General features: G+C 52.5%; 1 protein-coding gene across 5 annotated transcripts in view; it reads left to right on the forward strand.

Moving 5' to 3' along the window:
• VPS8 (VPS8 subunit of CORVET complex) overlaps positions 1 to 17554 on the forward strand; it is a 173246-nt gene that overhangs the window by 93247 nt on the left and 62445 nt on the right. For all 5 annotated transcript variants that reach the window (XM_069089353.1, XM_069089352.1, XM_069089355.1 and 2 more), the window contains exons 28-33: positions 3291 to 3362; positions 7802 to 7921; positions 8507 to 8563; positions 10193 to 10275; positions 11110 to 11194; positions 11857 to 11955. In XM_069089353.1, the coding sequence (XP_068945454.1) occupies positions 3291 to 3362; positions 7802 to 7921; positions 8507 to 8563; positions 10193 to 10275; positions 11110 to 11194; positions 11857 to 11955 (516 nt within the window). The remainder of the gene's footprint in view (positions 1 to 3290; positions 3363 to 7801; positions 7922 to 8506; positions 8564 to 10192; positions 10276 to 11109; positions 11195 to 11856; positions 11956 to 17554) is intronic.

Raw genomic sequence — 17554 nt, forward strand, 5'->3', positions numbered from 1 at the left:
TCACCGTCCACACCATCCACACCACCCTTGCCATCCACACCACCTGCACCAGCCTCACCATGTGCACCAGCTTCACCATCCACACCATCCACACCATCCTCATGCTCCACAACACCCTCACCACCTACACCATCCACACCAGCCTCACCATCCACACCTGTCTCACCATCCACACCAATCTCACCATCCACACCAGCCTCACCACCCACATCACCCACACCAGCCTCACCATCCACACCAATCTCACCAGAGAAGAGAGATAGAGAGAGTGGAGGGAAGACCTGAGGACAGGGGAGGGAGGCACACTGTAGGCCCCTTCCCCAAAGGTGACTGGCAGCCCTTCTTGCCCTTGGCCACTGGGGACAGGGCCCAGCCTAGGTGACAGAAAGTCCCTTGCCTCACTTCAGAGATGCTTGTCCTTCCCCTGTTTTTTCATCTTCTTCCTCTTTGGGAGCCGTATCTTTGGTGAAGGAGGAAATCAATCCTGGAGGAGGGGATCCCAAGGTGATAAAGCTTCATTCTGCCTCCTCCCTGTTATGGTCTCCATATAGCCTGGGCAGTGGCGTCTCGCGGGAGCTGAGCTTGTTCTAAAGACCACCATCGGGCCTAAAGTCAGGAAGACCTGAGTTCAAATTCAGCTTCAGACACTTCCTAACTGAGTGACCCTGAGCAAGTCCCTTCAGCTCTGTAAGATGGGAATAATCATAGCACCTGCCTCCCTGGGTGGTTATGAGCATAAGATGAGATATAGAGTGTCAGGCGCTTACAGTTCTATGGAAGCACCAGTCATTGTTGCCAGGCCCAGAGTGAGCTGTCACTGGGCTGGCCTCCCAGGGAATCCCCACCATCCAGAGGCTTGCCCTGTGGCTGGCCCCTCCTCCTCCAAGATGCTTTGATCTGTCGTTTCCCCCTCCCACAAGAATGATTTTATAATTAGAGGGAACAGTGCTGGCAGTTCGTGTTCTCGTGATGTTCAGTCGTTTGGTGACAGTTGTTCACCGCCACCAAAATATGCCATTATTTGTATCACAATATTCACACTGTGAGGCATTACCACTTAATGATGTTTACAGAAATAAGCTTTCAGGATCTGTTTCAAAGCCATGAATTCGCCTGCCAAAGGGAAGAATGGATAAAGAAAGCCACCATGGCCTGCTGTGGCAGCCCCATTCCTCCACGCATCACGGTAACGCTTTGTGCATTCGGACTGTGGGGATGCATGTGTGCACCTGGGAGGGCTCTACCTCTTTCTTCACCTGTGGACTCACGGCTTCCTCCAGCACCTGGAAAGCATAAAATGGCGACACCATCCAGTCCATCCCCCCTGCTTCAGAGCATTTAGAACTGAGCAGAATCTCTCCTTGGAAAACCCAACAAATCAGGAAACCTTCCTGTCTCCCTTGGTAGCACTACCTCTCAGCCTGCAAGCCCTTCTAAGTGAAGATCTCCTGGGTTTCCTCTATCAGTCCATCTCTTCTGCCTTTTGGAGTGATCCCATTTCTCAAAAAGAATGAGGTTTTCAGCCGCATTTTCACCTGCTGGGGAATAAGGACTCTCCCTCCACATTTCTGTGTGTGCATGGAAAGGCTTTTCTCTCAGAGCTAGGCTTCAGCTATCTTCAGGGGCCATGCTGGGCTTCTTTCATAGATGAATGTGTTCACTGCCACCTAGGAGGCAGCTTGGGCAGTGGATACAGCACCTCCCCTGCTTGGAGTGAAAATACCCTGGTTCAAGGCCTACCAGGACCAGGGCAAGTTGCCTGGTCCTTGTTACTGTCCCTTGGATCACCCTGCCTCTTCCTTACTCCTCCCCATCACCTGAATGGTCCCACATCCCCCCCTCTCCCCCCAGTACTTTGGGTCCAGGGCAGGTGATGTCCTTAACAGAGGTGGAATCTATTTGAGGGGCATGTTCAAGGATGAAGTACTTGGCCGGTGCTGAGAAGAAGAGCTGTGTTCTAGACAGAAGATTTTTAGAACTTGGACAGTTTCACCATGGCAACTTTGGGGAATGTCTCCAATGTCACCTTTTCTTGGTTGTCATGGAAATCACAGAAGTCATTCTGCCTAACAATTAATGTGCTATATTTAATGGCCATGATCACCCTTAGCTTGTGGAGTTGATGGCTGCTGGGCATGTGTCTCTTCTCTCTTTTCTCTCCCCAAATCCTTCCTTACAAATTCTGCTCCATCTAATTCAGCTCATTTTAACAAACTTTTATTAATCCCCTACCATGTGAAAGGCTCTGAAGATACAGAAACCAAATGAAAAACAATACTCCATCTCAAGGAACTGACAGCCTGCTGTGGGGTGAGGGGTGCAGGAGAGGAAGCTCATACAACGTGTATTTTTTAATTTAATTTTTATTTTGAGCTCCAAATTGTCTCCTTCCCTCCCTCTACCCAATCCCCCCCATTAAGAAGTCAAGGATTATGATACCCATTATACATATGAAGTCATCCAAAACATATTTCTGGTTTAGCCGTGTTCTTGGGGGGGGGGGGCAAGAAAAGGGAAAGAAAAAGTACAGGAATTTATTAAGCAAGTGTTTATTGTGTACCAGGCAGTGAGCTAAGTTCTGGGGATCCAGATCAAAACAAAAGCAAAGCCTTGCCCTCAAAGAGACCCCATTCTAATGGGGGAGACAATATGCAAAGAGTTAGATGTCCAAGTAATGTGAGAATTTTGTTGTTCAATCACGTTATGCTCTCCTTGACCCCTTTTGGGTTTTCCTTGGCAGAGATACTGGAGGGGTTTGTCATTTCCTCTTCTAACTCATTTTACAGATGAGCAAACTGGGGCAAACAGGGCTCAGTGAGTTGCCCAGGGTCACCCAGCCAGTAAGTGTCTGAGGCTTCCTCCTGACTCCAGACCTGGCGCTCTGTGCACTCTGGTGTCCCCTAGCGGCCCTACATAGAGAATAGGTGGAAGCCTCTGAAAAGGGAGCTGGCGATGCTGCTGCTGTCCCAGCTCCCCTCTCTCTCTGGGGACGATTTTCTTGCTCCTGCTTCCTTCTGCCCAGAGCTTTTCTCTACCCTCTTTTTATAGCTTTATTTACTAGGAAAGTCCCAGAATTTCACGCAGAATCGCACGCTCCAGACTTCCCCTGCCACATCAGTGGGTGCTCATTAAGCCTGTTTACAAAGAGAAGCCACAGAGAGGGATAATTATCTCGTCTGTGAACTTATTTGCCGTTTTTTATTTATAGTTATTTTGGGGAACGCTGTGGGGCTGCCTGTGAAGTATGTCATTAGCGATTTGTAACGGAGAGTGTTCTTTCTCCTTTGTAGACTTTTGAAGATTTTAAAAATGACAAGCAAGCCCTGGAATACCAGCAGCGGATCGTGGACGTCTTGCTGAAGGCAAGCGGGTTGGGGATGTGTCTGCTGCTGCCGCGGGTGTCCAAAGTCGGCCCGGCCACAGCCAGTGCGTCTGCACACTCCAGTTTCCCCTGGAGGAGCCCTATTAGGCGCTGAGAACATCCCTGATGAGCCGGTCTCTCTGTGGTTACCAAGGGTGACACCATCCTCCCATTTAACCAAGGCTCCCAGATGACATGTGACAGTTGATTAGGAAGGGAAGGGAAGGAGATGATCACCCGCGTCCAAATCTGACTGGATTTGGATGAAAAGCTATTTTGAGACCCATCTGTCGTTCCAGTCCTTGCATAGATGATTTCCTTTCCTTCTCATCTGCATCTGCCCAGTCCCCACCAGGCCTCTGGCTAATAATTCCATGGGAGCTAGAACCTCTTTTTTGATTCTTGTCCCTTTGCTATAGAATGAGCTTTCCCCCATGTCCAGAAGGACTAGAAATGATTTTATATAAAGGGGATGAGTCGTCTGTGTGCTTGGCCCTGCCGTGTGAAGGGACTACTTCACATTAGCCTCATAATGCCTTAATTTGGCCACAGAGGTTTTCCTTTTTCAGAGAGCTCCCCATGAGCATTTTCTCATTCAGTCCTTATGGGAATAGAGACAGCTGGGTGATGCAGGGCATAGAATGCCAGGTTTTGTGTCAGAAGATGGAGCTCAGATCTCGCGTCACTAGCTGGGTGACCCTGGGCTAGTTCCTTAACCTCAGTGTGCCTCAGTCTTCTCATCTGTGAAAGGGGGCCCAAAACAGCACTCACCTGCTACAGTTGTTCTGAGGATCAAATGAGATAATATTTGTTCAGCATTTCACATTCAAATGCTCTTTTTAAGTGAGTCAGGAATCATCCTCCCCATTTTTCAAATAGTAAAACAGTCTTGAATTAAATGGTTTGCCTACATTCATATACTAGGAAATGGTAGAGCCAGATTAGAATCCAGGCCCTGTGACTCGTAGACTGCTGCTCTTTCCTCGAAACCACATTATCACTCTGTGTGCTAGACGTCACCATGCGAACAAAGGAAGTTACATTTTCTCCTGCCCATTTATAAATAGATCCAGCATGGAGGCGGAAACAAATACAAAGTCATTGGGAGGGAGAAGGGCCCTAGCACCTAGGGAGAGCAGGAAGAACCTCACGTGGAGAATGAGCCTTGAACTGGCCTGGAGACACTGGCCAGCCTGAGAAAGGGGCACAGAGACCGGAGAGGAGGGACACGGGGCTGTGGCTGCGCTGAGGAGGCGGAGCCTCTGTCCCTGTGGAATGGGAGCGTGGTGGGCCTCCCCCTGACTACTCTGCAGTAGACATTCTGTTGTTCTGAAAGAGGATGAAGCGGCCTTCCCTGGAGTGTCTGAGCCAGCGCCGGTTCCCTGTACTTGTGCAGCCTGGGGACCTAGGGCAGATGGTGATGCTTGTGACCTTGGGTTCTTGGACGCATTATTGCCATCAGTGAGCTGAGGACTGAAATGGAAAATGGCTGCAATTTCATAGCCAACCCCAAGTCAGAGATAGTTGACTCACAAATTCGCAACAGCTGGAGTTTAAAATGGCTGTGATTAGCTGGGGAAAATGAGTGAATATAGTCAATCAGTGCCGTTCCTAACCACGGCAGGGAAGTCAAAGAGAACTGAGCTGGGCCACATTCCCGTGATAATGCATGCCAGCTAATACCACCACCAGCATGCCATCCTAAGAGATGCTGCTGCCACAGCATGGACCCTGGAAGTGGCTTCCCCAGACTGGCACTGAGTGAGCCCCATCCATTGGTGAGAAACCCAGGCCCAGGTCAGCTCAGCTACAGACAGAAGAGTCAGCATCCGCCATGTTGTGGCTTCTCATAGCTCTGGAGATGAGCCCCCAGGTTGTCAGGGGTCCTGTGCCCTGTGCTTGCTGCAAGTCAGCCTTGAAAGTAAAAAGCAGTCAGTCTATAGGGGCCTGCATTCTCAACTGGAAGGGTCTTTTGAGGTCATCTTGTCCGATCTCATTTCTAGATGAGGAAGCTGAGGACTGGGACAGGGAGGTTGTCACCCAACTGATGGGTAGCAGCACTGGGGCATTATGTCCTGCTGTCTGTCTCCCTGGAAATCCTAGGAGGAAGGGCCATGACCACCTCCCCTTCAGAAGGCTCTTCTCATCTTGGACATGTGAATCAGCTAGAAGAAGGCCAAGGCAATGATTAGGTTTAGAAAATGAGACCTGCTAAGGGAGAGAGAAGAGCCAGGCTTAGGTAGCATCATTATAGGGAAAACAGGTAGGTTTTTTTGTCTCTATTAGGGATATTTTGGGAGAAAACGAGTTAGCAGTACGGGAATACAAATTACATGTGAGGAAGAACCTAAAAATGTTTTCGTGTCAGGCTGGATTTCCTGGAAAATAATCCTTTGCCTTGAAGTTGTCCTACAGGGATTCCAGCAGCTGTGGCCAACCACTGGTCAGTGGGTGTGGATTCTGGGTCGGGGCAGGTCAGAAGTGGTGGCTTCAGAGGGGCTCTTAATAGAGACAGTGGATTTCTGGGTTGAAACTGAATCCAACAAGTATTTCCTAAATCCCTGTTATGTGTGAAGGAGAAAATATTTGGGCTGGGCTGTTTGTTTTTCAATTCCTGCCTTTAAGGAGCTTATATACCAGTGAGAAAGCACACTCTTTAGTACTTTGCAGTGTTTATTGGGAGCCAGTAGGAAATTGCCTTGGAAATACCAGTGTTTATTAGGAATTTCTGAATAGGAATATTTTAGAGAAAATTTTTCAGGCTAGAAGGAGGAGGAAAGCCTCAGGCAGGTGGAGGCTACATGGTTTTTTGCTTATTTTTATTAAAGGAAAGAGAATCATCAAGAAGGACCCATATGTGACATTAAAAAAGGTTTGAGAGACATAGTTTCTGGGTAATTTAATCGTAGTATTAATAAGGCCAACAAGTTTTTAATAAAAGGTCATTTGGCTGTCTCTCTTAGACCAAAGACCATCATGGTGGTGAAAGAGGAGGTGATTAAAGGGGCTGAGAGTGACCCTTACACAGAGACCCTTACTCAGACCAGCCCCAGCCTGTCTAGACCAAAGGCTCTGTCCCCACCCAAGCTTGAGTAGAACACACTGGTCTTCCCCACCTTAGATGTAATTCTTTGCAAGGTTGGGTTATTGATAATTTCTCACACATACGTATAATAAGCTGAGATAGGACTGGCTCTGGGACAAACAGAAAAGCCAGGAGAACCTTGGAACCAGGCCAGTGATAGAGAGACCCCTGGCAGGACCAGAACTGAGCCTGGATCATAGGGTCACTGTTGTAGAGCTGGGAGGGTACTCAGAGACCATCAATCCCAGTCTCACTTTACAGATGGAAAAACTGAGGCCCAGAGAGGTCAGTGACTGGCTGAGTCACCCAGGGAGGAAATGACAGAACCAAGATTTGGACCTAGGCCCTATGACTCCTAAGTCCAGCCATCCTTCTCTTGCTGTCCACCATTCAGATACCAGGAGGAGAGGGGAGAAAGACAGCTAAAGCTTTAACCTTGACAACAATCACAGGCCTTGTGGTTGGCAGGGTCCATGAGGCTCATAGAATATAGCCCCTCATTTTACAGATGAGAAAACCAAGGTTCAGATATTAGATGATTGCCAGAAGTGACATTGCTAGTTAGCAGCCAGGCCCAGGACCAAAATATCTTGGGTTCTTTCCATTAAATTGCCTTATAGGGTTAGAAAGACAACTGAGAAGCTTACGAGCCTCTTCCCCTCATCCCCTCAAGCTTAGCAATGTCAGGCTTCCATTGGGAGTAATTAGCCAAACTCTCCAATACTCTATTTAATAAAGAAAGGCATTCCGATAACCCAACCAAAAGCAGAGTTGGGTGTATCCTATTGAAGCTCCTTACTGAGAAGAGAGGGTGCCAGTGGGGGAGGCCGGGACCCACCCAATAGGGTCTTTGATGGAAGAACATTTCCTTTGTTTCACCTTTGGGGAATTTGAGACCATTTGGTGGAGGAGACCCAGTGGCCCACCTAGATTGAGGATGGTAGCACTAACTCTGCTCCCAGTGGGGGGGTGCAGGAGGTGGCTGGCTAAGCTAAGTCCCAGGATAGTCCGGGCCCTCGGCCAGCTCTTGGATGGGACGAGTGGCTAGGGGGCTGGTCTGCACCCGCTCGTTTTAAGGTCCCTTCCCCATTCCCAAGCTTGCTGGGCTTGGCTGCCTTCTTTTCTAGGGTCACGGAATCATAGATTTAAGGCTGAGAACATCTGTAGCACTTAGTAGGCCTAGCCTTACCCTACTTGGGCTTCTTTCCATACTAGTGGTCAGCTCAGTCTTTGCATAGCTAGTAAAAAATGTCATCACAGACGTGCAGCAATGAGGCAGTCTTCCCCTTCTAACATACGTTATATGTGGTGAGCCAGGTGGTATGTGAAACATATTTGGGCCTTTCACTCATCAGGTCATGGTGGAAAATTCAGATTTCACTCCTTCCCAAGTCGGCTGTCTCTTCACCTTCCTCGCCCGACAGCTTGCCAAGCCTGACAACACTCTCTTTGTGAACAGGACCCTTTTTGACCAGGTATGTGAATCTCACTGCCAGAGCCAGCCAGGCACTGGCACTTTCTCTGTTCCTTGGCTTTCAGAATTGCTCCGTGGGCTACGTTCCTTGATGTGATGTGGGACTAGACAAGCGAGCTTTCCAGTCTAGATCAGTCCCAGAGTTGGGACCTGGCGCTTCTGGGAACAGGAGCTTTTCTTCCTGGTTGCCCATCCTGGTGGAACTAGGTCCTGGTCAATGGAATTCTCCTGCCTGAGCTTTTCAGAAACATAAGAAAGCATTATGTCACTTGGGGGAGAGATGCCCTAGACAGGCTCCTGGGCAGCCCCTCACACCCCTGAGCAGTTACAGAGCCTGCCTGTTAGGTTTGAGAAGCCTTTGCTGTTCTTATTGCCGCCTCGGCATGTTTCCAAACTGTGGGGAAAACTCGATTCAGGCACAAATAAATTGTCAGCATGATTCAGGTGTACCCAGGAGCAGAGGCTGGCGGGAGCTGGGGGCGGGGTTGCCAACTCCTCCTGTTGCTGCAGCGGCATCGTGGGCCGTGGGCCGGTGGGCTGTGGGCCGTGAGCCGGGCTTCAGTGGAGGTGTTTTCTTTTGGGTCAGGTCCTCGAGTTCCTCTGCAGCCCTGATGATGACTCCCGGCACTCGGAGAGGCAGCAGGTAGGACTCTAGAGTATTCTCTAACTGAACTTCAGGAAGGAAGGTGACCTAACCAGAGGCAGCAGTGGCTTTGGCTGAGGGCCCTGAGAGGGAGGGAGCTGCCTAAGGGCCCATGTTGCTGGTATCTTGAGATCAGCCTTGGAATTTAAGAGACTTGGGTCAGTCTAGTGACTTCTCAGAAATGGGGTAAGGGTGGCAGCAGCATTTGTCCAACAAGCTGAAGCCCAGGAGTTTGGAGGTAAACGCCTTCATGTCTGCATCCTCCAAGGCTGTTGGCTGATGCCCCCAGGTGCCCAGGTCCTCTGAAGGGCAGAGCTTGGTAGGCCTCTCATAGTCAGCTCTCCAGGGCTCAGGGTCTAATTTTTAGTCCAGATCTGTGCTTTCTTCATTATAGGGAGCTCCTAGTATGGAAACTCCCACCACCAATGCAAAACAGCTTGTCACACTCAAAAGAAATGAATGGAGAACTTTTTGTGTTGAATGGAGATCTTCTGTGAGGGCTCCTGAAGCCAATAATGGCCTGGGGGAGAGGGAGACCCACAAGGCTTAGAGCTGCCCCTCTTCACATGCCCAGCCTAAGGCTCCCTGGCAGCCTCCTCCAGGAGATGTGGGCCTGGAGGGGTGGGGAGCTCAGGCACTTTGGAGAAATCAGCATGGGAAGAAATGACAAACAGGAAATGCAAAGCTATCCTGGAAGAAGAGTGCCAGAGTGAGGAAACATGAGCTCTGCAAGGGGCATCTTGTCTGACCGAAGGTTAGAAAACCAGTAAGTGGCAGTCAGAACTGGCACCCAGATCCTGGGACTGCTCCCAGGATGCCTGCCTCCCACACAGTTGCTTAGGGCATCACCCATGATGTCTTCCACTGCCAGCCAGTATAAGGCTGGTTTCCCAGCTTCCCCAAGAGGGAAGATGCTTCAGAGAGCTGTTTGGAGCCTACTCTGTGTCTGCCATGGATGATGGCGCCACGTCCCCCTGGTCGCAATGGCCCAGACCTGAGGAGTGGCTGGCCTCCCCACCAGCAGGACCCTGACCTGATGCCTATTCGTTGTAGTTCATGAAGCCTGTTTAAAGACAGCTCTCGGCACTCAGTCTTAGTGCCTTCTTAATTCTCATTCTGAGGCCTGCAGTGGAGTGTCTGTCCTATCTTCCAAGGATGCAGAATCCACACTCCTCAACAGCTGTTTGGGTCACAAGAAGGCAGAAGGACACTTGGAATAAATCTACCCTTTGGAAGAATATGGTGTCCAGTGATATTTGTAGTTCCCTAGAGAGCCAGTCTGGTGGAGTGTTGGCCTCCTGGGTTGACTGGGACAGGGCGACCTGCAGCCAAGGTCATGGCCCAAGTGTGCAGATCTCTCCAGCCGGGCCTTCTGCAGAAGTTAGCTCCTTACAAAAACAAAGGAGAGGCTCATTTCAGTTTCCAAATTTTTAACCTAAATATTATAGTCAGCATGATGGTCTTGGGCCTGAGATCTTCTCCCTTGTGTCTGTAAAAGCAAACCAGAAGCTGAATGAGCTCTCCTGGATTCATGACCTTCTCCATGGGCAGCCCCCCTCTTCAGAGCTTTCTAGGGGGGAGGAGTAAAACTCGAAGTGGGAGTGTTGACTGCTCTTTCAACATCTCCAGGTGCTGCTCGAATTGCTGCAGGCTGGAGGGATCGTGCAGTTTGAGGAGAGCCGGCTTATCCGGATGGCCGAGAGAGCTGAGTTGTGAGTCATGCCAAGGTGGCATCATCACCTGTTCACTGGCTTGACTCCCTGCGGAGGATATGATTATTTAAACAATGGGGCGATCAGTCTGTTCACAAGTGTCCAAGCAGCTCCAAGTTCCTGGCCTCAGAGCCATAGGGCCGAGGGTCCTAGGCATATCTGCATGGGCCTCGCAGTCATGGCCTCCGGGTGGTATGAATTCTATGCCCGTGTTAAATAAGATCTCTGCCCGATGTTTCCTTGGCATTCACCATAAATCCCATGATCCCTCTCAGAGCGAATCCAGCTTAATTTTGGCAAGGAGAGGTCCAGACCTGTGATTTCACCAGCTTTGGGAGCCCTTGGTACAGAACCTCCCTTCCCTGGTGTTGCTGAGTGGGCTACACATCTTTTTTTCCTCCAACATACTGTTGCCCATTTTGTCAAAAACAGGCCTTGAACCAAGGTCTTGTTGAACACTCCAAGGCTGGCCCCGTGTCCAAAGACCACACTGCTAAGGAAGCAGACCGTAAGGCAGATGTTCTTAGCCTGTCATTCATACCTGTCTCGGCTGTGACACATTGCCCCTCCCCAACTTTGATCCTTTGAGAAGAGGAGGCTGACTGGAAGGCTCTGGGTGCCATCAGTGTAGGTCCTGCCCAGCAGTCCAGTGATCCCTGCAAAGGGCCCCATTCTGAGGCCATGTGCTGCCCTTTCAGTAGAAGGGAGCAGGCTCCGATAGCAGCCTTCCCTGCATTCACCCAAAGAAATAACCCCCCTGCCATCACTTGCCTCAGCCTCGGCAGCGAGGGTTCGCTGCCTGCTGGACCCACCTGCCTCTTCTCTTGTCTTCAGCTACCAAATCTGTGAATTTATGTATGAACGAGGACACCAGTACGACAAGATCATTGACTGCTACCTCCGGGACCCACTGAGAGAGGTGAGCAGAGTGAGGGCTTCCTTCTCCATATTTATTTCCTCAGAGATACCCCCCTCTCCCTCAGGCAGGTGGAGGCCTGGGCCATCAGGGCCTCTGTGGGGCCTCCGGGCAAAGTTCCCATGTCGTTCCATCTCCCACCATACTGCAGGTGCAGAGCTCCTTAACGAGGACGCTCCCTGCACCCACATTGATTGCAGCTCTTCCGTGCACAGTCTCGGTGTATCCGGTGGCCCGAGCGGGCCTGCTGACGATCAGCTCTTGAAGCTGAGGCTGGTCCTTGGCCATCAGACACATGAGCTCTCTGTGCCCAGGCTTGTGCCAGAAGCCTCTATCAGTGGCCCCTGGGCCTCTGGACTGCTCTGTGCTGTTCAGGGGCTCCATTCCTGGTCTGGAGAAGAGGCAGGGGAGAGGCCTGGAGGCCAGAGATGGAGCTTTGTGGATGGGGAAGAGGGAGAAAGGTGGGCTGGATCAGAGCTTGGGGAGGGGGCGCAGCAGTGGCAGACAGGGAAGGTGAGGCCGTACTTGCTCCTGGATACAGTCGGAGCTGCCGGGGCTGAGGGGTCGCACTCAGACCCTCCCTTGGGCGGGGAGGGAGACCCGGTGAGCTGTACTTTGTCGGGGGCTTACCAGGACCTGAGCCGAGTTCTTTCTGCCCCTTGCAGGAGGAGGTTTTTAACTACATCCATAACATCTTGTCCATTCCTGGGCACAGCCCGGAGGAGAAGCAATCTGTGTGGCAGAAAGCCATGCTGCATGTGGAGGTAAGGCCACTGCAGGGTGGGGCAGCGCCAGCCGTTCCCAGGCGCTTTAACTCCTGTCTTCTCTATTTGCTGTCACACTCTCAAGGTCACTGGGACATCTCTTATAGAGCCAGACTGATTGGTCCCCATGGGTAGATACCACAGGCTTCTTTCCCAGGCCCCCCTTGGCCTCTGGATCCTCTTTGAATTAATATCCCCTGGGGCAGCTCAGGGAGCCTTGACCCCAAGGGCGCATTCCTTACTCCCTGTGGCAGGCTTCCTTTCTGTGGGGCCATTTCTCTGACCTTGCTGAGGGGGGTGGGGCTCAAATGTGTCCCCTTCCCTGGCGCAGGCACCCAGGAGCGTGGCTGCCAAGTCATGAATTCCCTTCCAGCAGGATCTTTCTGGAAGCTGGAGGTCTGAGAAGCTGTCTGACCCTGGCGGGGCATCCTGGGGACAGTCACTGAGGCCTGAGAGTCCAGCAGGCCACTTGTATGAGCCTGGGGCTCCCAGCCCGGACTCCCCTTCCTCAGCCCAGACCCATTGTCAGGAGCTTCTCAGGGCAGTCAGGGTCCAGGCTTGGGGAGGATCTTCTTTGGGGCAGGCTCTTCCTGGGGATGAGTAGCCCTGGTGCTTCAGAAGATGCTGCATCTGAGCCAGGGCCTGAGACAAGCTCAGACAGACGGGGGAGCATCCTCTGGGAGGGGAGGGCGAGCAGCTGCCCCCTTCTCCTTGTCCACACCCGGACTTCAGAGGAATGACCCACAGGAAGAGCCGGGTCTGGGTTCAAGTCCTGTTCAAGCCTCTTACTGTGTCTGTAAAAAAGGGCACCAGATTCATTGGCCGCCCTCTCACAGGGTTTCTGCAAATCTGCATCCTGATGCTTAGGTGGGGTGTTCAGGTTTGCAGAGCGTGTTACCTGCACCCTCAGTTTGATGGTCCCAGTAGCCCTAGGGTTACTGGGACAGATGGTACAGGTCAGCAGACAGAGTCCCAGACCTTAAGTGAGCTCTTTGTTTAGGTGGGGTAGCATCTGAATTCTAGTCTTCCTAACCCCGTGCAGGCCGAGCTGCTCCCTCCAGGAAAGCCTTGTAAGCGGCGGTAAAGCTGCATGGCTGCCCTTGGCTCCCTCGCCCTCCCTGCATCGGACCCCTCTGCAGTGACTGGCGCTGGGAGCCATAGGCCCCTGCCTGGCCAGTTCTTGGGGCCGGAGCGGGGCGGGCCTGGAGGGAAGGAGAGGCCTGTTTCCTGCCTAATCACCAGGAAAACAGATTCCTCACCAGAAAGCCGGTCATTCTGCTACCTGGCTGTATTGTTTTCTCCTTTCTCTGCACTTTTTTCACCTTCCAGCCTCTTAATGTCCTTCGATGCTGTTCAGACTCATTTCACCAAGGCCTCATTAATTACCAGGGCCTTAAGAACGATCAGGGGCTAGAGGGTCTCAGGGCAGAAGCCAGGAGGAGGGTGAGCCCGGGGCACTGAGGGGTCTCACCGCGATAGAGGCGGAGGGGAAGCGGGCCCAGGACCCCTTCTGTCCAGCATGGGCTCTGCCCCACGGGAGGGTGCCCATCTCCCAAAGCTGGACGTCCTAAAGCATGGCGGCTGCACAGAGTGAGTGACGAGGCAGCCGAGGTTCCCGGGCCCCACGGCGGGCTCTGCACACGCAGCTCAGCTCATCCTCCTTAAGCTGCCTTCTCAGACTCCGGCTGCTGCACTCGGCTTTACCTTCACTTTGGCCTGGCTTGCAGACCTTGAGCCAGGTCTGAGCTCCTGCAGCCGCTGGTTCTGGGCAGCGGTGAGAGGCTGAGGGGGTGCTCAGCCACCAGTGTGGTTTGGTTTGGTTTGGTTTGTAATCTCATTTGTTTAATCAGCAGCTTTTGTTTTCTCCCTCCTACCAACCTCACTGAAAAAAAAAACATGAAAGCACAGTCATTCTGACTCCGGCCTAGTCCTTCCAGCACTCTGCACATAGTAGGACCATCCAGCACTCCCTACTGTGTGCTGTGCATGATTCATGAAAAAAATGAGACTGAGCCTGGGCTGTCACATGACGGGATTCCCCCTAGACTTCAGGTGTCTTGGAACAGCATGAGCAAAAGTTTGGAGGGGGTAAGTGGTGGCTTGGCTGAGGAAAGAGAGGCTGGCCCCTGGCAGAGTAGCCGGACTTGGAGTTGAGCTGGACGATGGGGCAGGGTCTGTCCAAAGCCAGCCATGGCTCCCTGAGCAGCCTCTGATTCAGGCCTAGCTGGAGAGACTCAGAGCCAGCCCCCGATTGAGATCATGGGGCTGCGTAGATTTGGAGGCTATGAGTGAGACCCCAGCTCGTTGGGTTGTGTGTTAGCAGGAAGCAGAGTGGCCGCCTGCTGCAGTCAGCTGGAGGGGAGGGCCTTTGGGAACCGGGAGCCCTGCTGGTCTGGTGGGAGAGGAGGAAGGGAGTGAGAGTGGATCGTTCCCAGGGAGAGAGGCACCAGAGAGGAGAGCTGAGACTCCCCTGCGTGGAGGGGCAGAGGAGGCTACAGAGGGGGCAAGGTGGGCTTAGGAACGGCATGGGAGCCGGGAGATAGAGCAGGGCTCAGCCCCAGGGTGGGGTCTGGGCCTGCCAGGTGAGCATCCCTATGATGCAGCCCCACTTGGGTCACATTTCTAGAGGACTCCCCAGCAGACAGCTGTGCCACCAAACAAACCCCACGTCCAGATGAGGGGTCACTGTTATCTGCACGAGCCCAGCCCCATTTTGTACCAAGCTCCCCAGGGACAGCTCAGCACCTTTTCCCATGTCCTTGAGCAGAAGACGTCAGGTCTAGCACATTCTCCCTCCCTGCTTCCCTGTCACTCACATCCCAGGCTCCTCTTTGCTGACCTCAGGCAGCCTCTGTTTACCCCCCAGGCCTCTGCCTCTCTTCCCACCACCTTCCTTTGTGGCCCCCGGAGCCTAACCCCAGATCCCACCCATTTCCATGGATGCCGGTCTGAAGCCCAGCGGTCCCTAGGTGACAGAGGCTGCTTCTCCCATAGCCCTCTCCAGCTGAAGGGGTTCTGGATGACAGTTCTCCCAGCTCACAGCTCAAGCAAGAGGCCTCACAAAACCCCTTGGTCTCCCTGGCCCTCCAGATCCTTGTTCCCACAGTCCCTTAACAACAACACTTAAGTTGCTATCATTTATATCGGGAGTTTTTAAATTTGGCCCTCTTGACAGTGCTGTGAGGGACGGTCTAGTATTATCCCCATTTTACAGGTGAACAAACTGAGTCTAAGACAGGTTTAATGATTTGCCCAGGGTCATGCAAGTATCTGAGGCAGAATTTGAACTCAAACACTCTCGCCCTGTAATGCTGGTGCTCTGTTCAAAAGGGCCCCTTCACTGCCTCCAGCTGGGAGCCCTCACGAAGCCCTGCCATCCAGCCATATTGCTGTCTCCCCATCTTTGTTGGCATGGTGCTCCTACCTGCCCCAGGGTCTCAAGCATCAGTCGGGGCCTATCTCCCACCATCCTTCTCATGTATCTGTGCTGGGAGCCTTTTAGACATCCTGACCTCGGCTCCCAAGCCCGGTTATTGTCCTCACTCCCCATGTCTTGTACCCACCAGTGCAGCTGCACCCCCAGAACTGCGCCATCAGAAGGAAGTGTAATGTGGGCTTGTAGTTACAGCGCTGCACATGGAGTCAGGAGGGCCCAGGTACAAGTCCTAGCCCAGAGCCTTCTGGTCAGGTGGCCGTGGGCTTTCCAAGCCACGATTTCCAGTCTAAAATGGCAGTAATGCTTGCTCTGCCTTTGTCACAGAACTGTTGATGAGACAGCAAACCTTCAAGCTGTACCAGCATATCTGTGACGAGCCCCATCGTCCTGGCCACCTGCTCCGGGTCCCAAGCCATTGGCCCCTGGGTGCCAGGCCTCGTCTCCCCAGCCCACGCTCCCCGCCATGGGTTAGCTAATCTAATCTGCCATCTTCTCCACCGTATTCCCAGAGCGGCTCTGCCAACTGCTCCCCACGGCCCCCACGGCCCTCAACCTCGCCTCCCCTTTTACAGCACCTGGTACCCAGTAAGCACCTGAGAAATGCCCCTTCACTCGTTCAGTCAGGACCCTCAAGACTTCACCCAGGGCAGCAGAGGAAGGGCCCTGCCTTCCCTTCAGACCAGCACCTCCTTTCTTCCCCCTTTAAGTCCCTCCTTGTCTATCACCCTCTCCCTGCATTCAGTACTGGAGTGTCTGATCTTCTCTGGGGGGCTCTCATCCACTCCCGGCCCTGCCTCCATCCCCTCCTGTAGTGCAGGAGTGCCCTCTCTGCATCTGCCTGCGCCCCTCTGCTAGTCACGTCTGGCTCCAGGGGAGTCTGAACTAGCTGCCTCTGCCCTCTGCCCCCTGCTCACTTCCTTGCCATTCGGCCTCTCTCCTTGTTTCCCTATCTCTCTTGCCCTCTCTGTCTCTCTCTGACTCTCTCTCATCACTAATGATGTCCTCTTGGTCGCCCAGTCTTGGCGGTGCTTGGTGCTTGACCCCTGACCCCACCCACCTGGAGGGTATTCTCTTAGTCCTGCTCCTTCCCTCCTCCCCTTCAGGACCACATTCACTCCCATGGCTTTGACTAACCATGTCTTTTGGGGACCACTCCTGGTTCTGTGTCAGAGACCCTGCCCACCCTGCTTTCCCAGGAGCATCTCAGAGCCAGCCCAGCCCTGCCCACAAGCATGTTCTTGCTTCTGATCCCATCTCTGCTGGGGCACCGCCATCTCCAGGCCTGAAATTGGGCCGTCCTCTCTGGCAGTCCCCAGCCTGTGGAGCCTCTCACGTCCCTCACTTGCCTGCCCTCTGCTTTCCCTGCCACCCCCGGTCATTATTCTGCCTCCTCCACAGCCTGCTGTTGCCTGACTGCTTTCTCTAAAAGTAGCTTTAGTTACATGCCCCTCCTTAGAAACCTGCCGGGGTCTCCTGCTGTCCTCACCGAGCTGCCTTTCCTTTCACCTTGTTTCCATCTCCTCCATTCTTTCTGCTCCTAGCTCTGCCACTTGCCTTCTGACCTTGGCCAAGTATTCACCTTTCTGCATCTGTAAAATGAAGAGGCTTCACCCAGTGCCCTCGAAGGTCATTCTGGCTCTAAATCTTTAAAAATACAAAGGTTATTGAAGTCATGGGTTTTGACCCGACCTGCCTTTCCCAGTCTGTCCCTGGCCTCCTGCAGAGCCGCTCCTTCTGCCCCCTCCCCGAGGAGGAGGAAGGGCTTTCCTCCCTCTGCATCTGTTCATTTCCCATCATAGCCCCCTTTTCATACAGTAGAGCAACAGTCCATTGCTTTGTTTTCTGTTCTTAGTGGCTATTGGGTGTGACCTCTTTGGCCAGCCCTCCTCCTCAGTCCACTTGGTAGGCATTACAGGTGCTTCATTAGCATAAATCCAAATTATTTCCCAAAATGGTTGGCCCAGATCGTAGGTCCACTAACAATGCACTAGTGTGCCTGTTTTCAGCCCATCCAACACTAACTACCCCATCTTTCTTCATCTTTGCCAACTGGTTGGGTATGAGGTGAGCCCTCAGGGTTGTTTTGCTTCTAGTCTGTGACTCTGGGATCCCATGAACCATGTTTTGGGGATGATGGCCAGTTTTTTTGCTTCTACTCAGGTT

This window comes from Petaurus breviceps, unplaced genomic scaffold, assembly GCF_028583685.1.
Source record: "Petaurus breviceps papuanus isolate PSGF00001 unplaced genomic scaffold, PetGlider_PUasm1.0 186, whole genome shotgun sequence".
In the NCBI taxonomy this organism is placed as follows: Eukaryota; Metazoa; Chordata; class Mammalia; order Diprotodontia; family Petauridae; genus Petaurus; species Petaurus breviceps.